Below are 25,251 nucleotides of genomic sequence, written 5' to 3' on the forward strand. Positions count from 1 at the left end.
CATATGAACATACAGACAGGGTGAACCAATAGTTTTAAGAAAAAAAGAGAAATTCTTCAGTCTTCCCAAACGTCTTTAGAGGGGTTCCTAAGCACTGGAAGCCCTTTCACATCACTGAAAATCTCACCCTTTTGAGTTTCCATTGTTAAGTATCTCTTTAATGACTATCTTAACACAAATAAATGACAGCATTTATTCCACTATCCCAAACTTTTCTCAGGTTCTCTTAGATGTCAAAAACGCAGCTGCACAATTCCTCAGTAATACAAAAATGACAGCTATGGATATTCTGGGTGACTACAAATGTACCACTGAACACTGTCTGTATTTTCATTTGAAATGAAATGTATATATATATATTTTTTTAGACTCTTACGCATATCCCCCAGTAACCTTCCATGTAAGTTATTCTCCCTATACAAGCATATGTGCAGAAGTGCAGCAGATTCCTTCGTCTCTTTAATTATAGCAGCTGATAATATCATGGCACAGACAAAGCAAAACAATTAACTGGGACCATATGGTGATTTTAAACAGTATCTATTGAAATAATATGAATAATTTGGGTGAAACATAAAAAATTTTGCATAAGCAATAACCTTGCCTTGTCTGCTCAGAGATGCTTCATGATCAGTAAGACAATTTGATTTGAAGGGGTTTGCCACTGCTGACAGAACTGGTCTTTCCTGTTGCATTTTATACCACACCTTTAGGAAAAGAAATCCACATACCTGAAAAATGTATGGTGCTCAACACACACTTTCCATAAGCGCTTTGCAGCACGATGATTTGGCAACTTAAACCCAATAGTGCTTTCAAACTGCTCAAACTAGGCAGGAAAAAAAGAGAAATTTTAGAGAAAGAAAAAAAAACCCAGAAAAAGAATAGATGCTGTGCATCTATTTTTAGATAGTGTACACAGGATCATTTTCATTTCCTCCATCTATATCACCTTATTGCAAGGGTGTATATAACCACATATATACACATCCTATAGACTACCGTGTCTGGGAAGGAAGCTGTGAGCAATAATCAATGAGGATGCTTTTTTGGGGAAAACCCAGGTAATGAGCAAGAGGCTTTTGATGGTGACAGTGATGTTTTATGCCCTACAGTAACAAAGATGACTTGGGAGACTTCTGAGAAAAACATCATTTAAGTGTTTTAGCCCTGTTGTTTTAACTTTACCAGTTAACAGTGGGAAACCTGATAATAGTCTGGAGGGTGGCAATAGTCCCCAGGGACTGATGTGGTCTCATGCAGCCTCAGATTAAGGAGATTGATAGTGAAAGAACTACAGTTAGTAAATCACGGTGGTTTTAGCTAATTTATCTCCTGGAGAGGATGAGGAAAAAACAGGTAATTGAGAAGAGTCGGCTGGGGATACTAAGAGACCTTTGTAGGTTGTGATGCAGATTTATATATTCCAGAAGCAAAGGCTGTGCCAATTACAAGTACTGCAGCAAGTTGATGCCTACATGCATATAGACCAGTAAGTGAAACAGTGTTGCTGCAACTGGGGAAAGGAAGGCAGAAGAGCACTTGTAGGGAAGCCTGGATCCCTATGAGGAGTTGACAGAAAGAAACAAAGCAGGAAACAGCAAAATGATAAACAAGATATAAGTGACACATGGGATCATGAATCACATTATCATTAAATGTGATTTGGGTAGAGACTGCACTGATTATTTTGCATGAGGAACTATGACCTGGTCACAGGACGCCACATCCCAAGACCAGCAGATCTCAACATGCTTCAGTGATGGAGAGCTTGAGTGCAAGCACTGGGAACAACACTGGCCGTGTGCTTTGGTTTTAAAACCAAACTCAAGGCTGGGAAGTTTTCAGTCCCTGGGGCAGGTGGGGGGGCCCAGGAGATTTTCCAGGTCATTTATGAAGTCAGTTCTGGGGACACTGGCTCAGATCCCAACTGCCATACTGCATTAAGGAAGAAATGCCAGTCCTCATGCAGGCGATTTCTCTTCCACTGTACAGCTCCACCCTCTAAAATGGATACGGGATTTCCATCGATCGCACACCGGTTATTGTACCAGCACTTAAAATGGAGATGCTCCTTTGCCTGTGGTGATCCTGAACTCCTCCTGGTATTCTTCCTACAATTTATGATTTTATCTATGGGCTAACACATGCTCAATCCATGAGGCAGGTGTTTGCTGCGCATCGAGCTGAGCCACGAGAGGGCACTCACTGTACAAGATTTCACATCCCCTTCTCCAGAGCCAGATCAGGAGCTCCAGTGGGGCTGGGAGGACTCGTGTGGAGCTACCAAAACTGCTCAGTGGTAGATGCTGGCTGCTTTTAAATCAGTCACTGGATTTCTGTTCCAACTCCAAATGTACTGGTTTGATATGCTCATTAAATTTGGTATAACCTGTCTACATCTCCTCATGGGCAAGATGAAAGGATGCTTATTTAACATACAGTGTGAAGGTGGATAACAAGCACACTGTGAATAAACAACATATTACTTAAATTCCCAAAGTATTCATAATATGGATGGGCTTTTCATATGCAGATGGACATGCTTTATGTTACTTCATGGATGTAAACATAAAAACACCAAAGAAGGTTTTACCTGTATTTTAAATAAAGTATTTACCTCATCTTTTCAAAGAAAATCAGCACAAAACATGTAAATGAAGGGGAATATCAAAGGGTTGTAAGATATGGCAAATCAGCAAACAGAACATGGGCTTTTTGAAAAGGTTCATTCACTAAAGAGTGTCCTTACCTCCCCCGGTCGGATTTTGATGTAGAAGTTGTTCCTTTTGTAAGAGATTTTCAGAACCTTTGGCCATGCAAATCTATTTATTCTGAGTCTGTCTCGATATATTAAAAGACCACTTGCACAAACTCCTAACATGATTTCCACTCCTTCAGAATCCTGGAAAAGCAAGTAATGCACTTTGTTAAATACTTTTCTCCTTACATCTTACAGTACTACAGATTCTTACATACCGTGTTTCTATCTGAGCTATGTCTTTTTAATGCATCAGCTGTAGTGACCTGATTTCTGAGAGCTACCCTACTCACTGACGGCATTCATGCAAGTAATAGTAAGGTCGGGCAGGAGGCATTGTGAATGTTTCCTTATATTTTACAAAGACTCCAAAAGGAGGGGGAAAATTTTAGATACTATTAAAAGAATTATATTAACCATATAGCAACATTTTATTAGCATAACAAAAAAGTGTTATTAGCATAAATACCAGCTTGAAAGTAAGTGGGACAGCATACAAATTTACTTCTCCTGGCATCATTCATTTCTATGACTAAGCCTTGTGAATCCTTAGATAGATTCTTCTTCCATAGTTTGCTGGTCTTGGCTTTCATTTGTCTGTTAGTTTCTCTAATACTGTTGTGCCTATGCTCAGTATTTTCACTTGGAAATGTGCAGGAAGTTAGACATTTGGATCAGAAAGAGTCTTTCAAAAGTGTGCAACCATGCCTGTGCTATAACCCATGTTTTGACAGAGAAGCTGTAGGTCAGATACATTAGCACTACAAAAGATTTGGCCACAACCTTGTCAGAATATACTCATAAATATGCATTTTTTAAGTAAGAAGTACACATAACTCTTTCCTTTAGAAGATTTCAAATAGTCTAAACTCAATCTTCACTGTTTGCTATCACTACTAGCCTGTATAGTTCTGTGGGGTTTTTTATTTAGCTGAGTGCTAATACTGCCAGAGAAAAAAAAAAGATCTACCTTAGAGCACAGTTCTTCAGTAATTATTTTAAAATAACTTAAAGTTATAAAAGCCCAATAAGAGAAGCTATGAAGACATCACCCTGTGATAATCGTGAAACAAATTCATCATTTTCCTTTGGTTTTCCTGGCAAGCCATCTTTTAGGCACACAGTGAAAATCTGATTACATTTTAAGATTAACACTATGGCATGCATGGCCAGTCATGATGAAAAGGCATATACAGCACAGATTGAAATACAAAAATATATATACCCCAACATATGTTTTAAAACCAGAGGCACAACACAGAATTAGTGCCTCAAAGTCACTCCTGTGTTAGACAACAAACCAAGAGAGGATGCATGTTCCAATAATCACAGAATCACCCCTTAAAAGTAGATTTTTTCTAAATAAATCTCTCATGTGGCGTCACTGTCAGGTGGTACATATAAAAGACAAAGCTACTTTTTTCAGGGGTCTTTAGTTTCAGTTTTCTAAGCAAAGCATAATGTCTAAATACAGTGAACACATTCTAAAAAAGGAAGTCTCATTGCCAGCAACCTCACTGTATGGTCAATGGCTGCAATGCACGTGTGCTCATATGCAGCACACAGATGCAGCAGGTGCAAGGGGCTCCTTTTGATACACTTTCTCAATAGTTTGTTGAGCAATGCCTTCTTCGTTTATCCCCACCTCTGCAGCAGATGTAACTCCATCAAAGCTTACATTACTTGTCCGTGTCAAAGACTGCTTTTGAATGTGACACTTACTACTGATGCAAAACGAAACCTGAATAAAAGAATTTGGCTTTTTTCAGGAGTGATGTGGTTGCATGGAAAACTGTTAGCCCTAATGCCAGAAGCACAAGATGCTGAGCTGCACATCCCTGCAGCTCTGCATACAAATGGGGGGCTTTATCAGAGTGGTGACAGCCCAGAGGACAAATCTGTCTATCTAAATACATTTTTTATCATACCATAGTGTTGGGTAATTGAGAAGTAGCTTTAACAGCAGCTGGTGAGTCCAGCATCTGTTGCATACCTAAGATATTGGCACAGCCTTAATGAATTGACATTTATGTAGAGACATCTGCCACAGCGTGATTTTCAAAAAGACATCCACAGAGATATTTGTCTCATAGCCTGATACCATCAGATCTCACAGGCAGACCTAATTAAAACTAAATGTTACTTCTCACGCTGTCTACTTTTGCCACCTTCAGATCAGTTTACAAGATTACCATTGTATTTCTTAACCCCCAGATAGACCCAATTTGGTTACCACTTAGAATCACAGAATCATAGACTAGTTAGTGTCTTCAGCTTTTCTGATTCAGAACAGATTGGCTTGTCTACCCACTTGTCTTTTCATAAGACAGACATAAGAGTAAGACTGGATAGTAATATTTTCTAGGAAAAAAAAAATAAAACTCAGGATATCCTTTCTTAAATTCCCCAACCTTTCTCCAATATCCTGAAAAAAATACTTAGGCCTTAATGCTGTTATGCTAAATTATCAGTAACAAAGTCTGCAATGTATTTAGAACAGGAACTCACTTTGCTGCTGAAGATTTCTTTGTGTCAGAAAAAGAATGCTGAAAAAAAGCTACTGAGCGACATTCACCAGTCCGTTTCTATCTCTGCTCCAAATGTGCCTCAAGATTTTGTGCCTATCTGCAAGACACAGGGATGGCAGCGGCATGCCTCCTGGCAGAGTGCTGCCCATTGAACCATGCCCAGATTTTTCATTTTCAGTGAAGGCAATTAACAGAACACAAAAGATTGCCTTGGATTCTGTAACACACATGCACAGCTCCTATGAAATGCCCCAGGGACACCATTGCAAACCCTTTCAAGATCCAAGCTGCAAATTTATCTTGGTTCTTGAAAGGATCTGCTGCAGCACAAAACCAGGCTCACAATAATCTGACCTTTACAGAAAATGCAGCGCTTTCTACAGCTCAGGATTCTTTGTTCAGCACTCATTTGTTAAGGATGCAAACCTCGAAGATGTTAAAACCCATTAGCTTTTCTTTGAAGAGTAAAGAAAAATAATCATTTATTTGGAAAAAAAAAACCCACAAAGAAAGACAAACCAGCCAGTTAATGCTATTCTGGTAGGTCGCTCTCCCAAGCCACAATAAGAATGACCAGGATTTATTCATAACTTAACCTGCCAATGATTAGAGAAACTACGTTATCATGGGAGAATGTTTCCAGTGGAATTACTGCCCTTCCAGTCAAGTGCAAGACCACACTTCAAAAGAGAGAGAAGCAACTGTGTCCCCATTATGATCAGTCTGATCAGGTTTCCAGCATAGCTATATAATTGCTTGAAAGACCTTTGCAGTGTTAGAAATGATCTGCTTATCTAGTCAAGATACCACCATTGGATATTCAATTAGAAAATGAAATGACAACTGGTCACTCTCTGGACAGCTTCTGAAATCCTTCCTCATTACACTGTTCACTCAGAATTTTCCCAAAGGATCTGGTTGTTTAATCAAAATGAAAGGTTCATGTGTAACATCCTCCAATCTATAGGCTAAGTTATGTTTCAGTTATGTTTCATAGTTTTCTATGCTTATGCCATGAATCACCTTTCTTCATGTTGACACACGATTTATCCCACAAAATGCCTGTCTAAAAACAAGAAGAAAGAATAAATCATGGAGTCCATGCAGACTCAAGTGCTATGCCACAGGATAAAGATGACAGGTGAAAGAACTGGAGTATATACCTTGGCATGATGGAGATCTACTCCATACATGGACAATTTTTTGGCATTCTCCAGGAAATGCATCTCAGCCTCTGCAGGTGTCATTCCCCTGAGGAAAAGGAACCAATGTAGCATCATTATTAATGAAACAGAATCCAAAATAAAATCCAGCAGCTGGAAAACATTTTCAGCTTTACAGAAGCAGCACATCCCTTAGGTAGCAAGGGTACCTTATCAGAGCCAAAGCTCTGGTGCAGACACACACTGATGCCCTCTGCTTACCTGTGGCTCTTGTGCAGCTCAATCACTTTATCCTCCAGCTCCTTAGTATGATTCGGTGCAAAGCGAAATTCGCTGATGTAGTCACTGCCATACTCATCGGGGTCGTAGTCACCAAGCTCTGACTGTACGGTGTAGGAGCCCAGAAGAGCCAGTGTGACAAATGAGCAGGGCAGCCGACCTGACACGATGTCATCTCTCAGCTGCAAGCAGAGGTAGTACCTGCAAGGAGCACAAGGACAGCTCAAAAAGTGCTCTTTCACCAGTGCCCCCAGAGGAGCACCACCCAAGCACCAGGAAGAGGCCTCGGTTCCTCTACTAATCTGCAGAAAACTCCCAAGCCCAGAGTTTTTCAGGTGTTAACAAGGATAATAATGAATTTTTGGGGAAGAAAAACTCAAAACGACAACCCGAAACAAACCTTGCCTATCTTATGCGTAACAATGCCTAATTTATCCTTATAAAGAAGTATGGAGATCATAGAATCATAAAATGGTTTGGGTTGGAAGAGACCTTAAAGATCAGCTAATTTCAAGACCTTCCACTAGAACAGGTTGCTCAAAGCCTCATCCAACCTTGCCTTGAACAATTCCAGGGATGAGCAACCACAACTTCTCTTGGAAACCTGTTCCAGTGTCTTGCAAAGAATTTCTTCTTAATATCTGTATCTACCCTCTGTCAGTTTAAAGCCATTTTCCCTTGTCCTGTCACTCCATGCCCTCAGCATTCTTGTATGCCCCCTTTGTGTACTGGTTACTGGTATAGATGGAAAATTACCTATTAACCATTCCATGTTTCTAATATACATCACGAAGATATATAGCTATCTCATGATACTTTTAAGGAGAAAAAATAATGAAAGCCCCCAAATACTGTTAACGGAATAGGTGCTGAACTCCAAGCATTCAAAAAATATAAGATGTCTCTTCAGCAAAATGTTGAGCTTTTTCAAAAATACATTTAAAGAGTAAATGCTGTTAAAACCACAGTGATAAGCAGTGCAAGGGATCACCAAATAGAATAAAACTGGAAAAAGCATTGGCTTGGCAGTGAAGATGCAGAGTTCCCAGGGGAGATTTGAGGGCGACAAGGGGGAAAAACAATCCTTTCTTTTGGAAGACCTCTGTTGAAGTGTGAATTCTTGGCACACAGTGCCTAGCACAGGGAACCTCTGATCTAAGCCAAAGGCTTCATGCTACCTTAAAAGCAACAAGCAGTCCACAAAGCAATGAAGGTTAAAAATATCCACAGGCTGCAAAATGTTATAAAAGGCTATGGAACAGTTTGCTGGTGGCACAGAACTCGCCACAGCTCAGAAGTTTTCCTACCATATACCAAGGTGAGGTTTTGTTCTTTTTTTCTCCTGTGGTTGCAATCGGAACACAAAACCAGACAACAGAGGTGCAGACTGCAGAGCTAAGTGTCTTGGATAGAAAGGAGGAGCCATTCATTACCACCATGCTCCTGATACCGTGCACAGCAATTGCTTACCTTGTCAAATGACACACAACATTTACATGCATGCTTATCCTCATCCTACTTCTTTCCTTTCATAGTTATGACTGTATTTACAATAACAACTTACTTCCACTGGCAAAAATGGCCATCAGGCATCTTTGTGAAAATTAAACTCAACATCCAGGAATATGTATTTTTGAAAAGCTGGGGTTTAACTTTAAATTATACATGTCTTCTTAGCTCAGAGGACAGACCCTGTTCAGAGTGTCTTTTCTGCCAAAGCACTACATATTTTCCATAAGCTTGTAAGAGAAAGGAAGCCAATGGGAATACAAAACATTCCTTTTCTTGGATAATTAGAGTTTAAGCGCTACTACATACAACTTTTAAGCCCCTTCTAGAAGGGTATTTAATGTTTTAAACACCTGGTAATATCTTCAGATAGCTGGGCAGGGTCTGGAGGGTAGAATTTCACATTAAATGCAAACTGCCAAGCACCACCTGGAAAAGAACAGAGACTGACTGAAAGAACACTGTAAATGCAAACAGAGATGCTCATGCTGTTCTATTACGAGCAAAATTGAAAATACTCCAGCTAAGCAATTCATCAGAACAGGATAGATTATCTTTTGCCCATACATCACTCTGAAGATGCTACTTTTCCTTCTCATAATTACAGTATTAGCTCATATTTTACAGCTCTTTTCTTATTTAGTAAGATTTCCACTGAAGCACAGATCCTAAGGGAGCAGGAATTTATTTCTAGCACTAAAAAAATTCCTCAGTCTGAAAACAATGTTATATTGGATTTAACCACCTGAAAACACAGCCTACACAAGCTTTAAAAGCTAGTCACCCAAAACACAGAGGTGCTGGAAACACTGCAGGCCAGAGTACAAATGGGGTCTGCGGTGGGGCGATACGCCAAGGTCTGGCTTCCCAAAGCAGCTCACAACATCCTCAGAGTGCTGCCTCAGCACATAGCTCCCTGTCTCCAGCAGACATAAATTACTGCGCAGACAAAACTGCAAGGACAAACACAGAGAGCACGACTGAAAACCAGGATGTAACACTAAGGAATTCTTGTTTGGTTATTTCAGTAAGTTTAGGTGACCCATGGGATGTATACCGGTCTGCGCCACCACAGGGTGTGAAATTTTTCATGGAGCTCTAGTTTTAAATGTTGTAATGAAAGAACAGCAAGATTAAAAAAACCCCGAAAGAGTTAAAACCAGTACATAAATAGAAAAGCTATTCTGAAAAAGGGACAGGTTATACTGGCCCATGTCTCAAATGCAAACAGAAAGCAGTAACAAAAGTCCAAACCACAGTGTTCTTACAAGCAAGGCAGTGCCTTTTCAGTACAAGGCCTGTGTGGCATATACCTCTTACAGGTATTTCTACCACATAAATTACAGCAGTGAAGAAATATGCAGTGAAGAAACCAAAGCCAAAGTAATGACACTTCTTTCTCCTGGAACACACTGATGTCAAAGTACAGATCTAATTAGAAATAAATAGATATCTCTTGAAAAGTCCACATAGGCTGTCTAATGAGGAGGCGCTCATGAATGCTGTGAAAACCAGGAATCTTTCTTATAAATCTGACAGGGTAGAGGTTTCCCATGATTTCCAATTCAGTAGCTCCGTGTGCCTAGGTACCTCCTGAAGAGGTTTGAAGGTGTATATGCTGTACTCCCACTAGGAACTGAGGTGGGAGTGGAGCCATGGCCCAAAAATCTATTCCTCTGGCTCACAAAAAGTAAATCTAACCTGTGATATAGCCTGTCCTAAAGCATGGGTGGTTAAGACACCAGAGCAAGAGGTCTTGACTCCCACCCCCTGCCCACTTATAGGGGTTTAAATAAAACCTAATACTGTTTTATACAATGTTACACTTGCTGTGTGTTATAACTCAGCCTCCTTTCTCAAATATGGTGATGAAACCCCTGTGGTCTGCAGTGGAATAATGGATATCCGAGTATTGTACAACTCAACCAGCATTTAGCAGGATTATATGTTCGTCTTTTGGAAAGTGTCATGGGTAACAGCCTCACTTTTCTACCATTATCCTGTTCCAAACTCCTGGGGTGCATTGTACAGAGCAAGCAAATTACTGCTGTCATCTTCTGCAAATGCATCTGTCCCCTCTGTCAAGTCCGGGACAAGGATCTTCTGCCCTGGTTAATCTCTTTCTGTCACAACCTTTCCTTGTCCATCTCGTGGCTCAGGCAGATATTAAATGCATTTTAAATCAGTGGTGAAGAGCTGAGCTGCTTTATTTGCACTGACCATCAGCATAACATGACTCATAAAGATCTACATCACCTTCCTCTCAATCTTCTCACGAGATTAAAAGATGTGAGATTTTCATTATTTTTTATTGCAAATCACTTAGTTTTAGTGAAAATAATACCGATGGAAAGGCCTAAGCAGTAAGTGGGGAAGTTTTCCAGCCAGTGTAAATTAACCCTTTGAATCTTGGGAGAAGGAAGTGATTAATTTGCTGGGCCTCACCTATCGCTCATGTGAACTACCAGATGTATTTGCTTGTAAAAGCCCAAGTGCTAGAAGAAACCATTTACAAAATGTGAAAAGAACTGCTGGGGTTTTCCTGCTCAAAGAATCACACACACAAACTTTCCATCAGTTTTAGGACGTGAGGGGTGGAGAAAAAGGCAGGTGGAATTCTGAGCCTGCAGTCTTGACAAGGCTCTCCTTCGAGAGGTTTTTGAATTTCTAATGTAGCAGAGGGCTAAATTTAACAACTGATCTTTTTAAAATATTCATGTGAAGCAGAAAATTGCATGGTTCTCTGTCGGCTGAATGGTCATTTTAGGAGCAGAGTTCAAGCTTTTGACACAGGAAGGAAAGATATTTTAGAGTGCTATCTTTGCATCAGTGAAGTATTTCAGTATGAGACATGAGCAGTGTTTCTGGATACGATATTAACATCAGTAATGCAAAGAAATAATTTACATACGTGGTCTAGTCCCTAAGGTTACATTGCATAATGTCAAACTTCAGTTTTTCATATTTCTGTAAATGTCAAGCTGTTTTCAGCATTGCAAGTTCATGTCTTAACAAGTCTCCATAACTGCTTGCACTCACCATGGGGTAAAATACCTAAAAGATGCAGGTAATTCCTTTGCCAGAGACTTGGGAGAGGATACAAAAGAAGACTGTGAAATCGGCTTTGTGTCCCCAAAGGGAGGAAGCCCTCCTGGGAGAAGACATCAAGAAGGCAGCCAAGGCCACATCCCATCTCTCCCCTCACCTTATGGATCAGAGAAGGGGAAGAGTTGGCTGTCAAGCCTCTGGTGCCGAGGGACCCCATGAGACGGGCCTTTCAACTCAAGAGCAGTAAGCTATCCTGGCCATTTAGGAACAAGCCCTAGAGATCAAAGGGGCTGTGCATGCCAAGGAGCTCCTTGCATCCCCACTCAGTGCCACAGGGGTCTGATGTCTTCACAAACACTAATGGCGCTTTAGAGGAAGAGATTTTTTTTGTATAGATTTCTGGGTTCCAAATACACCAGAATAGTTTTCCAGACCCCCCTGAAATAAACACACAATGATAGCAAACTTACTTCGTATCTGTTTCTTGATTTCCTTGGCAGGATCCAACCAATTCTGCAAAGAAAATAGTTCTTTTTTTTTTTTTTCCAATTTGAGTTAGAAAAAACAATAAACATTATTTTTACAACAGTGCTATGAGTTAAAGCTAGAACACGCAAAGGTCTGCCAACCCTTTCTCCTTGGAGCGGCAGTAGGCAGGAATAACATTAACTTTCAAGATGTGGCCCTGGGTAAAAGCAGGACTTTTATGAACCTTCCCAGACATTGAATCATAGAATCACAGAATGGGCAGGGCTGGACAGGGCCTTAAGATCATCTAGTTCCAATCCCCCTGCCATGGGCAGGGACACCTCATATGACCATGTCACAGTCTCTGTCCAGTCTGGCTTTGATCACTGCAAGGGATGGAGCATTCACCACTCTTTTGGGCAACCTGTTCCAGTGCCTCACCACCCTCACAGTAAAGAGCTTCTTCCTTATATCTAACCTGAATTTCCCTGTTTTAGTTTAAAGCCATTACTCTTTGTCCTATGGCTACAGTCCCTAATGAAGAACCCGAGGGTCTAGATGGCTTGATGTAAGAAATAATGAAATATAAATTAATAAAATAAATCCACAGAAATACGTTCCAAAGTATGTTCTGGGAAAATTAAATTCCTACAAGCTTGTTAAAAAGGTTTTCTCTCTGGAGACAGAGGGAGTGTGTGGGGAAAGCAGAAGCAGAATCACAGCATCAGGGCTCTTCCTATCCACGCTGTGCAGAGCCTGGTGACTACCCAAGACAAAACTCCTGACAAGGAGGTGGGGAATTAGCACAGCAATGTATTACTACCCCATGAATGTCAAGGAGCAGATGAAATTCCTCTGGAGGAGGCGTGTAGAAGCTTGGGTTCTCTTATTGCCACCTCTGCCTTGTCCTTTAACAGAATCAATTTAATACTTGGAATGTGTCACACAGCCCAGAACATAAAGTTTGCTTCCCCTATGAAAGTTCTACTTTCTCCAAAGAAAGATAAACGAACATATCAGAGAAAAAAAAATACAAAAGAAATATCAAACAAGCAGAACACAACAATCCCCCCCCCAACAAAAACAACCAGTTTGCAGCTGTCCAAACCCAGTCTCTGGTGCAAAACATGAGCCTCGTAACTCCAGCTACTGCTGAGCATGAAAGCACACTATGCACCAAGAAATATGCACCAGGATTTCTATTTTCAAAGATGATATGGGATGCAGGCCCATGTATTGTGTGGCTAGAAGTTATCTGGCAGAGGATGGAGGTGAAATGCTAAGTACTTTGACATTAAAAATATGCATGTTACTGATCTATAAATGTGGTGGCAGGAAGTTATTCTTTTAGCAGTTTAGCTCCAAAAAAATAAAATCTATACACCTATAAATGTTTAGTGCTTCTAAACCACCTGTTAAAAATGAATACATTCTTCTCTTTCCAGTACAGGAAAGCACACTTATCTGGAAATACACTTAAACATCTGCCTCACTCAAAACTAAGCATATGCTAAAGTGTTATCTTGCACCAGCATGGACCAAATGACTGCTTAAGTGATTTTTTGAGTCAAACAAAATCCTCATATTTAAAGTCTGTAAAGAAAGGAGAAGAAGACAAAAAAAGACTGATTTATTTTTTATCACATCACTGAAACAAAGGGAAACCTAGGAAATATGGGTGTCATTCTCACAAGCAAACAGCTAAAGAAGTAGTAATAGCTTCAAATCCACTAGGGAAAACCTTTGAGGCCATGCAAAGCTCAAAATATCTTCACCTAGTGAACTCTGCTGGGCTACTGCATATGCTAGTAGGAAGCTCAGCTACTGGTTTCTTTCAAAGTATTTATCTTAAAGTGCCAAAATCACACAGCATATTTTAATTATCCTTTGATACTCCCTCTTTCATCATAACGTGTTTAAAATTTTATATAAATATATATATATGTATCAAATCACCTGCCCATTAGATCATCTCTGATAGTGTTAATAGCTTATTTAATACTAAAATTGAGATGCAGAGAAGCAGAATGTGATTCCTACCAACTGCTCCTGAAGACTTATGTCTTTAGCCAAATCAAAAACGCTTAGCTTGAGAGTCAAGACTTAAAGCCTTACTTTATCTGAGCAGTTATCAAGAGCAGTCAATCAACTCCTGCCTATCTGTATCCCAAGCCATAATATATGTTTAGTAGTGTATCTATTAATGTAAACCTGACTTTCATCTATGGCAGTAATGAAATAAATCATCTTAGAAAGAGTACAAGCTATATGATTAACTTCTTTCATATCATAAATAGCCAGCACAGAGGGAAGCCAGGGAAACACAGGGGATGCTCTTGACAATTAGTTACAAAACCCAGTAGTTTAAGATACGTTTATGGAACTTGGCAAAGAAAATAAAACCCACTTCTGGTCTATCTGAAACTGTCTGGAGGGAGTCTTGGGAAACTCTGATGTTCATATGCCAAAGGCTGGCTGCAGTTTGGTGGGTTACCTTTTGGTTTTCTGTATCTCTGTATGTTAGCCCAAAGTAGTCTTTTTCCAAAAGGTTCAGATGCTCACACACTTTGTCAAATAGCACTTGGCCTCTGGAACGTTTCTGTGGAAAATGAACAGGTGAAAAAAAAAACAAATAAATCACATTTGCAAAATAAAGTAATATAAGCATTAAAATAATGTATTTTCTGTTCAGTCTTCAAATCAATAACCTCAAATGATTTAATTAAATTCACACACCTTTTAAACCTATTGACTTGGAGCATTGTAAGAATCTGCTGAATGGGTAAACCTGCTTTTCATAAAAGTTCAGGTCTTCTTGAGGAATTAAAAGTAAGTCAATACATGTCATGTTTCAAGTTTCAATGAGAAGATCTCTTCTGTATTTAAGAAACTGCAATTTCAAATGCATGCAGAGGTAGAATCTCAGCAAGCCAGGGTATTCTTTGTGTGCAACAACAGTGGTACAAAGTATTCCTGGTCATTGACTGTCAGAGCTGTGACTGGGGTCAATCCACTGGAGGAAAACCAAATGTGAAAGTATTTCTTGCTTTGGGTAACTGTGGACTGATCACAGGATTCTTATTTCTCTAATATACAAGGAAACATAGTACCACCATCTACTGAAATCACTGGAAGAGTCTAGTAACTCACTGTGAGCACAGCTGGGTAAGAAAGCAGCTTTCCAGTGTCCCACTAATCTTCTTTACTGCTAACATGTTAGATGAGAAGATCTCTCACTGTTAACAGCCAGAGCCCTTAGCAGAAGCTTCGTAGTGTCTCTCATACTGGCCGGTAAAAATTTGGGTCATCCTAGCTCTCAGTGTTATACATAACACTGAGAAAAGACCTCCAAGAAAACCAAACAGAGACAGAAACGTTCTCTTTATAAGCTATATGTGCCAACTTTAATATGCATCAATTATGATAAACAATTCAAAATTATTTGGGCTATTGTTTCATCACTGCCTACTTCCCTAAATGCAGCTGAGTTGAAGGGGAAAAAAAAATCTCTTCATTTCAAACACACAATTGTAAACATTTTAGTTGCTGTCAGTGGTGTAGTTTCTTTAACTGTAGCATACACATGACTTGAAGCAGACTGGAAATGCACTACTTTCCTCAAACACAATGCAGGAGGCCAACACAGAAGAGGAGAGAACGCTACCCCTGAATTTATGTGTGTCTGCTGACAGAGCTGCGCTCAGACCGCACTGCCAGCCCAGCAGCTTTGTCCAGGGGGGTGGATATTTCACAATCCAAGCTGACACAGCTATGCCAACAAACCCACGGAGCCCAACGCTGGCCTCAAACTATTTTGGAAGTGGTAAACAAGCCAAGAGGAAAGGAAAAAAAAGGAATCGAAGGTTGCTGCCTAACACCCTGTGAAAACATTACGAGAGATGACGGTGGGAGTTGTGCAGCGTAACCTTATTTCTGTTCTTCGGTATTTCTACTGGGGTTCTGATAGCCTATTAGAAAGAAAGCAGGGAAATAACCTCTAGATTTTTGTCAATGAGGAAACTGAAGAGTGTGGCTGACGAGTCTTAACAAGTGTTCTCCAGCTGAGAAAAAAACAGGACCAGAAGTGCATTACAAGCATATTGCTACAACTTCATTTTCTGTGTCCTCCAGCATGGTTTAGGCAAACAGCTCTAGGGCCTTGTTCTGCTTGTCTCAACCTTTCCACCTTGTAGTAGAAATCATAAATATACCCCAGCCCTGTTATAACATCAGGCAAATGTGTAGTAAATTCTTCACGCCCAAACTTGGAAGTAGATAATAAAAGGTTGGTAGTTTTATACTTGATGCTCCATGGAGAGTATCAGATGGATAAAAAAATCCCCTCACTACTGGTGTGGACAGGAACTGCAGGAAACAGTTGTGTGAGACTGTGCTGTAACAAAACCCATCTAACAGAAAACCTCCCAGTGCTCAGGATTTCTTTTTGGCTACACATTGCAGTCAAGTGAGAATAAGTATGGCAAGCCTGGAATAATTTGCATGTATTATTTTTTGTCTAGGACAAAATGTATCCTCCTCCTCCCGTACAAAGATGCTCAAGTCACTTCCCACAAAATTCCTGCTGTGTCAAGATATCAGAAATCCCTGCTGGTGTTTGAGAGGATGTCAGAAATATCATACAAAACTAACAGCCCTTCCCAGTTAGGCTCCTCTCTTCACCAGACACCTGGTGTGAACTGGTGATGGTTGAGGAGAAGCCATACCAGGAGCACTGTCCTCACTGACCACAGAAATGCCCATCAGCATCCAGACAGAGGAGCCTCATGCTGCAGCCTGCCACTACCCCTAAGCATCTCTTCCCAGGTCAGAGCTAACCTGTGGGATCACCTGGGGAGTGGGGACTGCCTGGCAATGGAGCCAGCCCTGCTGTCCTCCTAATGCAAAGATCAAAAGAAAGCCCTGTGCACATGCAAATATGTATCACTGCTGCTTCATACCCATGTGGTGTGAGCACACACACTCTCTAAAACTTTGTTTCACAGAAACACAGTGAGGGTAAGCTACTGCATAAATACATGAGAATTTAAGAGGTTTAAATAGAAATATATAATTAAAGCAACTGAACAGACCTCCTGTGCCCTTGTTAATTGCTTTAATTTCACTGTGTGCTCAAATAAGCATGCCAGACAAGGCATGAGTATCATTGCTTTGGCAGGGAGAGAATGGGAGCAAGAGGAGATAAAGGTCACTTCATACATTCATACAGCTCAACACACCTTGTTGAAGACCTTTGTTTTGCACCATTTTGAGGTGACACGTCTAAGAAAATGAAAGATTGACAGCCTACTGGTTACTGCAGACCACAAGATAATGCCAAAATTGCCAGCCAATTCTCATCTGTCTAAAAATTGTGGATAAAGAACTTAAAAAAAATCAGACTTCATGCTATAATACACTGGCCCTGTAAATCAGTTTTCAGAAAGGTAAATATGTCAAGATTCTCCTTCAGAAATATTCTTTGCTATTTTTAGCCATGAATGGGATGAAATTAAATGTGAAAATGTGGAAGAGACACTTCACTTAAGCTTTGAGAAATCAAGGCAACAGAAAGAATGCAAGACATAGATTGAACTGTATAAATGAGTACAGAAGCCTGGGAGCAAACACTTGACGCTCTTCTCCTCCCTGCAGCTCTACAAAGGCCAGGGCTCTCAGTTGAAGCTGGTATGGGAATAAACAGCCTCCTGGTCAAGCTCCCAGTGAAAGGAGCCAACAGCAGAGAACCTGGCAAGCCTGCATCCACCAGCAACTCCCACATACAAGGTAGAGGAGAAGCTGCCTCTCTCCTCACCAGCTTCTCCTCAGTTTTGGAACTCAGCTTCTTTCTCCTCGGGAGGCCAAAGGCCACAAAAGACTCTTGTGTCCCCTACTTGGCTTCTCCAGAAACAGTCCACACTTAAACCTCTCCACATCAGCTTCTTCAGCCCATTTCCCTCCATCATACCCCTGTCCTTACAAGATTTAAGAGTCCAAGATAACACATTGTACATCACTGAGAGTGAGAAGTTCAAAAATCAAGTACTTCCATCTTAGGTCTGCCTGGATAAATTCAGTTACTCTCACTGGGTAAATGTCTGGTATTGCTTAATGCAGAAAAATAATGACAAAATTTTCTTTTGAGTAAGCCCATAAACTGTCATGTACTTATGATAAATGAACATTATTAAAGAGAAAAAATGCAAGCCTTTGTTCCAGATTAGCAGTTCAGCCACAAAATATGTATTGCACTTTAATATAATAGAATCACAGATTGGCTGAGACTGGCAGGGTCACCTACAGCAGGCTGCCCAGGGCCATGTCCAGATGGCTCTTACATATCTCCAAGGAAAGAGATACCACAACCTCTCTGAGAAACCTGTGCCGTGTCTGAGAGCCACCACTGTAAAAAGTGGGTTTGTTTTCTGTTTTTCAGATGGAATATCTTCTGCTTTGATTTGTGCCCATTGCCTCTTGTCCTAGTAAATGAGTACTACTGAGCGCAGTCTGGCTGCCGCCTTTACTTCTCCCATTAGATATTGATAGACATTGACTGATAAGATCCACCTCAGACATCTCCAGGCTGAACAGTCTCACCTCTCAGTCTTTCCTCATCTCATCTTTCAGGAGATATGCTCCAGGCCATTCATCATCTTCCTGGCTCTTGTTGGACTATCTGCTGTGTGTACATGTCTCCCTTGTACTGAGGAGGCCAGGACTGGATTCAGCACTACATGACTAAATAGTTGGGAAAGATCACCTCCCTTGACCTGCTGGCAACACTGCCCAGGGTGGCACAGGCCTTCTGTGCTGCCACGGCACATGTTTGACTTTTGTTCACTATGTCATTCATCAGGACCCTTGGGTAATAATAAACCTTTATTGCAGCAATTAAGCTACCAAAACCATATGCTACTGTGTTGTGATAAGCAACAAGGAAAATTACATGGGAAATGAGAAACCAGCAACTAAACACAAAGATGTGAGATCGACTTGCTTGTCATGCAGGTGCTAATAAGACCCCAGGAACCCTCTTTGCTATTTAATGAGATACAGGAAAGAGGACAGGAAGATTTAAAGTGTTACGTGCTGGATGGTGCTTCCCAGACTGGAAGCTAGCTGCACGAGAGGAAAGTTTATCAGGATCCAGAACTGTCACCTCCGAGAGACAAATTTTGCTTCTGTGCAAGAGTGTAGGCTTGGCTGCCCCATGATGGGAGGTTCCATCTCTTGGAAACATCTCCTTCAAGCTGCTGTAGCTCCCAGTTTGGCAATCCTGCCCTGCCCCTGAAACATGACCACTTGCAATCTTCCTGAAAGGTATTTTAACACCCACCTTTGGTGGTACAGCCTGAGCCTCTCTCTTGATGCACACTGACCCTGAACAACACACCTCCATTTGATGGATAATCTCCAACCTACAGGACCAGTGGTCTCTCCCAGCTTTACTCCAGCAGAAAAACACCCGTGCTGAGGATCTGTCACCACGTGGGCTTCTTACAGACTGAATACAAACCTGTGTCTGATAGATTTCTCCCTGGAGGGGCAATGCTGCACTGGGACTGGCATTTCAGCAAGTCTGTGGAGCCCCTGTCTTCACAGGGTTTGAAGACATTGGCTAGGCAATGCCACATCTGGCCTGACACAGCACTCTATTTAAATTAGGGTCCTCCCCAGTCCTTTTGAACCAGCAGGGCCATGATAATGAACTCCTCATGCATCTCCACAGGTGTTAAGGAGTTAATCACTGTGTACCTGAGTGCAAGTGTTAGTCTACTCTCATACTCTATTTTCACCCAGGAGAAGATTACCTTCCTCACACTGACACTGAACTAGGATGAGGAGCTGAAAAGCAGAAAACAGCCCTCCCAGCCTCCTAGAAAGAAAAGCCATTGCAGTCTCCCAAGTGCCACATTTTGGAGTGGTTCTACTTTTGCATCCAATACTGCAGTCTCACATGCATGCAAAATGCTGAGCAAGGGCTGCCTGCAGCATGCAGGTATGTCCCTCCTGTTTGAAAGCAACTACAAGAGATCACATTCAGACCAAATTTTACAGTCAAGGGAAAACACAAAGAGAGAGAGTCCCACAGCTGAACAACTATAATGGGATTTCTTTTAGCCACCAACAACCATCATCTCTGCTGCACAGTAAACTGCAAGGTCAGGGCATCCCATGAACTGAAACTTCACCTCCCTTTCTGCTCAGTCAAGGAGCACAGCAAGACAAAGAAGAAGCACAGCTGTGGACCTGGATTTTAAATGGAAAGAGTGCGCACATATCTTTCTGCATGAATACATATTAAAACAACATTGCTGCTTTCCTCGGAAAAGCTGTCAACCTGCCAGTAAGCAGAACCACATTAGCACTAGCCTGGCGTTAAACTCTGTACAATTACTGTAATAACTCCAGTTGGGCACGATCACTGGAAGAAGGACAAACAGATTAGTATCATGAAATCCCGGTAGGAATAATTGGACTTTAACTGATGTTGAGGTTATCTGGTTCACATTCCTAATTAGCATTTACACTTTCCAATGGTTCTTAACAATGCACTGAATAAATATGTGGGCTGGCTCTAGCCCTGCATGCTGTAATGTATTTTTGGCATATGGCTGTACTAACCTCTCCTCTCTCCCCATTCGTTCTGGTGGAGAAGAATTAGCTATTTTTTTCATTTACAATGTGCATGATGAAAAAGATCCAATTATGTCCAGACCACTGATTTTATTTCATTTTACTATTTCAATTTCAATTGCACTGTTGCAAGTTATTTTGGTCAACGCTTTGGCTTCTACACTGCACAGGCCACATGGTAGTCTCCTCTGTGCAAAAGCAAGGAAAACACCCATAAAAGTTAAAATGTATACGGCAACAAATAAATAGCAAGGGGAAGTTTCCCCCTCCTCATGTTGCAGCTTCTGTAATTATTCTTGCAACAGAAACAAGTATAAACCATTAACTGGTTGTCAGGAATACTTTGTACTTGCCGCAATGAGCACTTTCTTCCCACAGTTCTCCCAGCTGAGTCTCTGAGTTGCTGAATTCCAGCCTCCTGACAACGTATTTTTTCATTCTTTCCTCATGAATTACCCAATTTACACAAAAATATGCCCAATCCCAGGAAAAAAAACCCTACTTGTGCAAATAGCCATTACTTGCAAACTGAAATGATCGAGTATATGCGTGCGTCCAAGATCATTTCCATATTCAGAACTCTATTTCTGGAGGAAGGATCTGAACATTACATATATGTCATAATTTAATATGCACAAGCAAATATATAACTGAATGTGCATAACATGTGCATGTACAAACATATATCAATTCAGAAGTGAATGTTTAGTGTGGTATCAAATGCAGAGGAGCCAGTGACCACATCACAGGGCTTCTCTATCTATGGGGAGTCAATCAGAAGTCCTAAATTCATGCAGTCATTCTGGCAAGGAGCACATTTTTATCTGTGAATGAAATTAAAGTCTACATACTGTGGCATTTTCCATGTTTATTTTCTGAAAGAGTTGAGCTCAAAATACAAAGCACTGAACTGAGAAATTCTAGAAACCAATCACTGAACTTCAGGCCAAAAAATTTCTAAATAGGAAGGAATGTATTTTTTGAACAAATTCCAATTAAAAGATGAAAAATAACAGCAGAAGGTTTACTTTCTCACAGAAAATAAATGAAGAAGTCACTTCAAAGAAGTTTAACTTCATCTACTTCTACACATTTGTGAACAGTTTTCAAACGATTTGCTCTTGCATTTACACTTTTCCACAGTTTCTCTCCAAATGGCAAAGAAGACAAAGGAGAAAAGTGACAGAAAAGAAACCCTGAATTTCTCCAAATCTGTTGTTTCTCAACTGAAATCCCCCACAGGCAGCAAAGTGGGGAACATCCAGGAAGAGGAACAGGAGAATTTTCTGGAGTGCTAACTGGCAAGTTTTCCTCTGGTTTACTGAAGTACCTCTTACAGACAACATGTATAACTTGCAGGATGAGAGTTGTTAAAAGCATAACACAATCACTGCAATTTAGGCCCCTACATCCCTTGCGGTGCTTGTCAAAAATGGGACTGGCAGCTCCAAAACTATCAACATTTAGTTCATCTGAAAGTCCGGTGTGTTGAGAGCAATGTCCTAGGCATTATACAAAATATTTTAGAGTCACTTCTGCTGTAGAACAAAAAAATTGCTGAATTTACCAGCACAATGTTGTACACCAAAGGCAGTGGTAAGATAATACAAAATGACAAAGCACATAGCAAATACCCTACTCCCCTCTCCCACACAGACAAACAGAGAAAAGCTTAAAGATAAAAAAAATTACCTCACCTGGTCTCTTTACTCCAACTATTTTATGTTTCCTAGGAAAAAATCTTGGGTTTGGCATACACAGAGTAATATAAATGTATGCCTTGGATGGACATAATACTCTCATCAATTTGTAAGCAGCTTGCCAGCACATATGGGAGGTACTGAACGAGACCTTTCTGCCAGCCTTTCAGGTGGCAAAAAATAGAGGCAATGAAAAGCTTCAGAGCAAAATACATTCATTTTTTGGTTTTCAGAAGAAAGTACCATTTAATCTTTTATATACTTTAATGTTAAACGGCATTTGGAAACGTCCCAGGTCACAATTCCAAATACAATCTACTGAATAAACAATTTAGCCAACCGTGGGGAGAACTAAGAACTAGGCAATTTTAGACAGATTTACTTGAATAAAAGCTGTGTAAAAAGACTGTTTTGTTTGTTTGTTTTTTTTTTCCAATGTGAGTGCATTTCATATAAGGAAATTATTCTCCTGAAAGCCGCTTCCCAATACAAGGTCTGTAAATGTTCTATTACTTTATTAACTTTTATTGTGTGAACCTGCCTATGCATCTCAGTAGATAACTAATATATTCTAATAAGTTCAAATAAAAACTGCAATAGTATTTTGCCTGTCTTTGCTTTTTAATTTAGAACTCCATCCCATACTGCTCTGCACATATAAATGAACACCAGATAAGAAAACTTAGAGTAGACCAGAAAGTATTTTAATATACAGTGACAACTGATCATTGTCTTTTTTCCCCTCATGGAAGTACTATGATTTATCAGCTTATCGATACTTATTGTAATTTAGCACACTGAAATACCATTCCTGAAAAATTACCTTTTCTGACACCTATCTTTCAAGTACTTAATACAAGCATTTAGATTAATACGTATCACTGTCTATGCTGCAGTTACATACCTGCAGCAAGTGTCAATGACATTGTATAACATGACACAGTTTTTATCAGGGGCAACCTTCTTTAATACCGTTTGAGCTTGCAATCCTTAAAAGCCAGCACTAATCTAAAAAAAACCCTAGGGGACTGCTAAATCCCAGTAAGGAGATTGGTGACCTAGTCCTGATTTTGGCATCAAACCAAATTAGGGTTTTGCCTTCTACATCAGCAGCAGAGATCACATGAGCACTGGCATCATACAAGCTCTAAGCATATTGACGCACATGCTACACTGTTTGTACGCTTAGGAAGAAAGCAGGCAATGCATGTTCATGGCAATGCAAAGCAGCAAATGGGGGCACATGAGAAATAGTAAATACTCTGGAGCATGTCTTTCTATATGGAAGTGTAACAGCCATGGCTGCATGTGCACATCAGCTGCAGAAATACCTGTCGAATGTGATGATTTCCAAATGCTTGGGAATCCCAAGTGCATCAACAGAATTCATACTGTAAAAAGTGAGAACTGGGAACAGCTTACAAGCACCACTCTCCGACAAAGGAAAAAACAGGGAATACTATTTCTGCAACAGCAGTTCAATTCTTAGCACACTTGCTAAATCTAGTCTCACACATTTGCTAAATCCTCACATAAAATTATATGCATTAACTATAAATAAAATATGTATTATTAGTAGATAGCAAATATTCCATGATTTTGGGGTCTTTTCAACAAAGAAAGTACCCCTCCCTGCTCAGCTTTCTGAATAACACAGGCTGTTTGGATTTTAACTAGATGTGACGTTGACCCATTGGCTTAATGCCTCCTTCTTCAAGATGCTCTGTGGTAGCTCAGGTGGGTCTCTTGGAATTCAACACAGCAGCTGAAGCCTTCCAACAGGGGTTATAAATATAAATATCTTCCTTATTCTGACTATACTTGGATAGGCTCGGCAAACATTCATCTCTCCTGCATAACTGCTAACTATGCACAAGCTAGTACCAACACAGCAAGGAGAACCCACTGCTACTGGTAACATAAACAGTCAACGACATACATCAGCAAAAGTCAACCATAAATGTTATGTTTATTTCCAGCTGAAAAAAAAAGCTCTACTGGCAACATAGTCTGATTTACAGCGTAATCTTGCCATATGAATGTAAAAGCCACAGAGCTCTTCCTGACCTACATTACCAAGCTGAAGTGGAAACCGTAAATAAATCACACAGCACAGAAAGATGCTTTTGAGGCAGGAGAAGCAGCACAATGATCAGGCTTTTAGATTTGGGTACCTTAGATAGCATTACACCATCAGTGCTGGAGTTGTCAAGAAAAATAACATAAGCTTCTTCTCAGGCTACATCCAAGCTTTATCCAATTCAGATCAAAAACCATTTCTGCCAGAGCAAGATAAATCATGAAAGACAGACCTCACCCTATGAAAGCTTTGTAAGCAGGTATTTCCTCACCACCCAGTCCCATCTCTGATATTTTGTTCACTGTATCAACAGATGGGAATAACGAAACATAAAAGCAGCCAGCAAACATTGCATGGGGCCCATCTGGAAAAAAAAAACCACCTATATGAGGTGCTAGCATTTTATACGACAGGTAACATTTTTAGGGGACAATTATAAAGTGAGCATTTACTTAGTTTGGGTCTGGAAACAGAAACTCTTAAGTGTTAATGTGGGGACAGCCCCTATAAAATGGAACCAACCAGCACAAGAGTTGGAAATTAATTCAGACAGTTCAGATGGGAGATGGAGGAGGTAATGGGCACTTGAGTGACACAGAAATGGGGCAGTAAACATGAGAAAATGCAGGGAGACTTGGCCAGGCAGTGACATGAAAATCAACAACTCCTCTGGGAGTATGAACATGGGGTATCTGGGGGAATGGACACATTAACCAGAAATAGCAGGAGGCTTCAGAATCCAACCATCAGTTTGGAGAAGGAAAAGGGTAAGCAAATTCCTTCATCACTGTTTGTGATTTATATTCCAGTAGGGCTTAAAACACAGAGAGAGAAGCAGCAGCGGGCTCTCTGGAGTGAGGACCACCCTGAGTGATGAGCCTGAAGAAGACAAAGGTAGAGGGATTGACACAGTCTCACCCTGGTGAGGCCATCAGCAAGGACGGTAACAAGGACAGGACCCTTGGCACCAACAGACCTCTGTCTGCCTGGGCTAAGAGGTGGGTAAAAGGCCATCCTCTCCAGGGCTCTTGCAAGCAGGTTAACCAGCAATGAGCCTTGCACTGAGTGCGCATGACCAAAA

The 25,251-nt window shown here is 40.6% G+C and overlaps 1 protein-coding gene across 3 annotated transcripts in view; it reads right to left on the reverse strand.

Annotated features, from left to right (window-relative positions):
* EPB41L3 (erythrocyte membrane protein band 4.1 like 3) overlaps window positions 1-25,251 on the reverse strand; it is a 66,593-nt gene that overhangs the window by 28,189 nt on the left and 13,153 nt on the right. For all 3 annotated transcript variants that reach the window (XM_034074603.1, XM_034074596.1, XM_034074591.1), the window contains exons 3-9: window positions 14,251-14,355; window positions 11,759-11,801; window positions 8,594-8,669; window positions 6,714-6,932; window positions 6,453-6,540; window positions 2,753-2,905; window positions 732-829 (exon numbers count right to left, since the gene is read on the reverse strand). In XM_034074603.1, the coding sequence (XP_033930494.1) occupies window positions 732-829; window positions 2,753-2,905; window positions 6,453-6,540; window positions 6,714-6,932; window positions 8,594-8,669; window positions 11,759-11,801; window positions 14,251-14,355 (782 nt within the window). The remainder of the gene's footprint in view (window positions 1-731; window positions 830-2,752; window positions 2,906-6,452; window positions 6,541-6,713; window positions 6,933-8,593; window positions 8,670-11,758; window positions 11,802-14,250; window positions 14,356-25,251) is intronic.

Source organism: Melopsittacus undulatus, chromosome 1 (genome assembly GCF_012275295.1).
Source record: "Melopsittacus undulatus isolate bMelUnd1 chromosome 1, bMelUnd1.mat.Z, whole genome shotgun sequence".
NCBI lineage: Eukaryota > Metazoa > Chordata > Aves > Psittaciformes > Psittaculidae > Melopsittacus > Melopsittacus undulatus.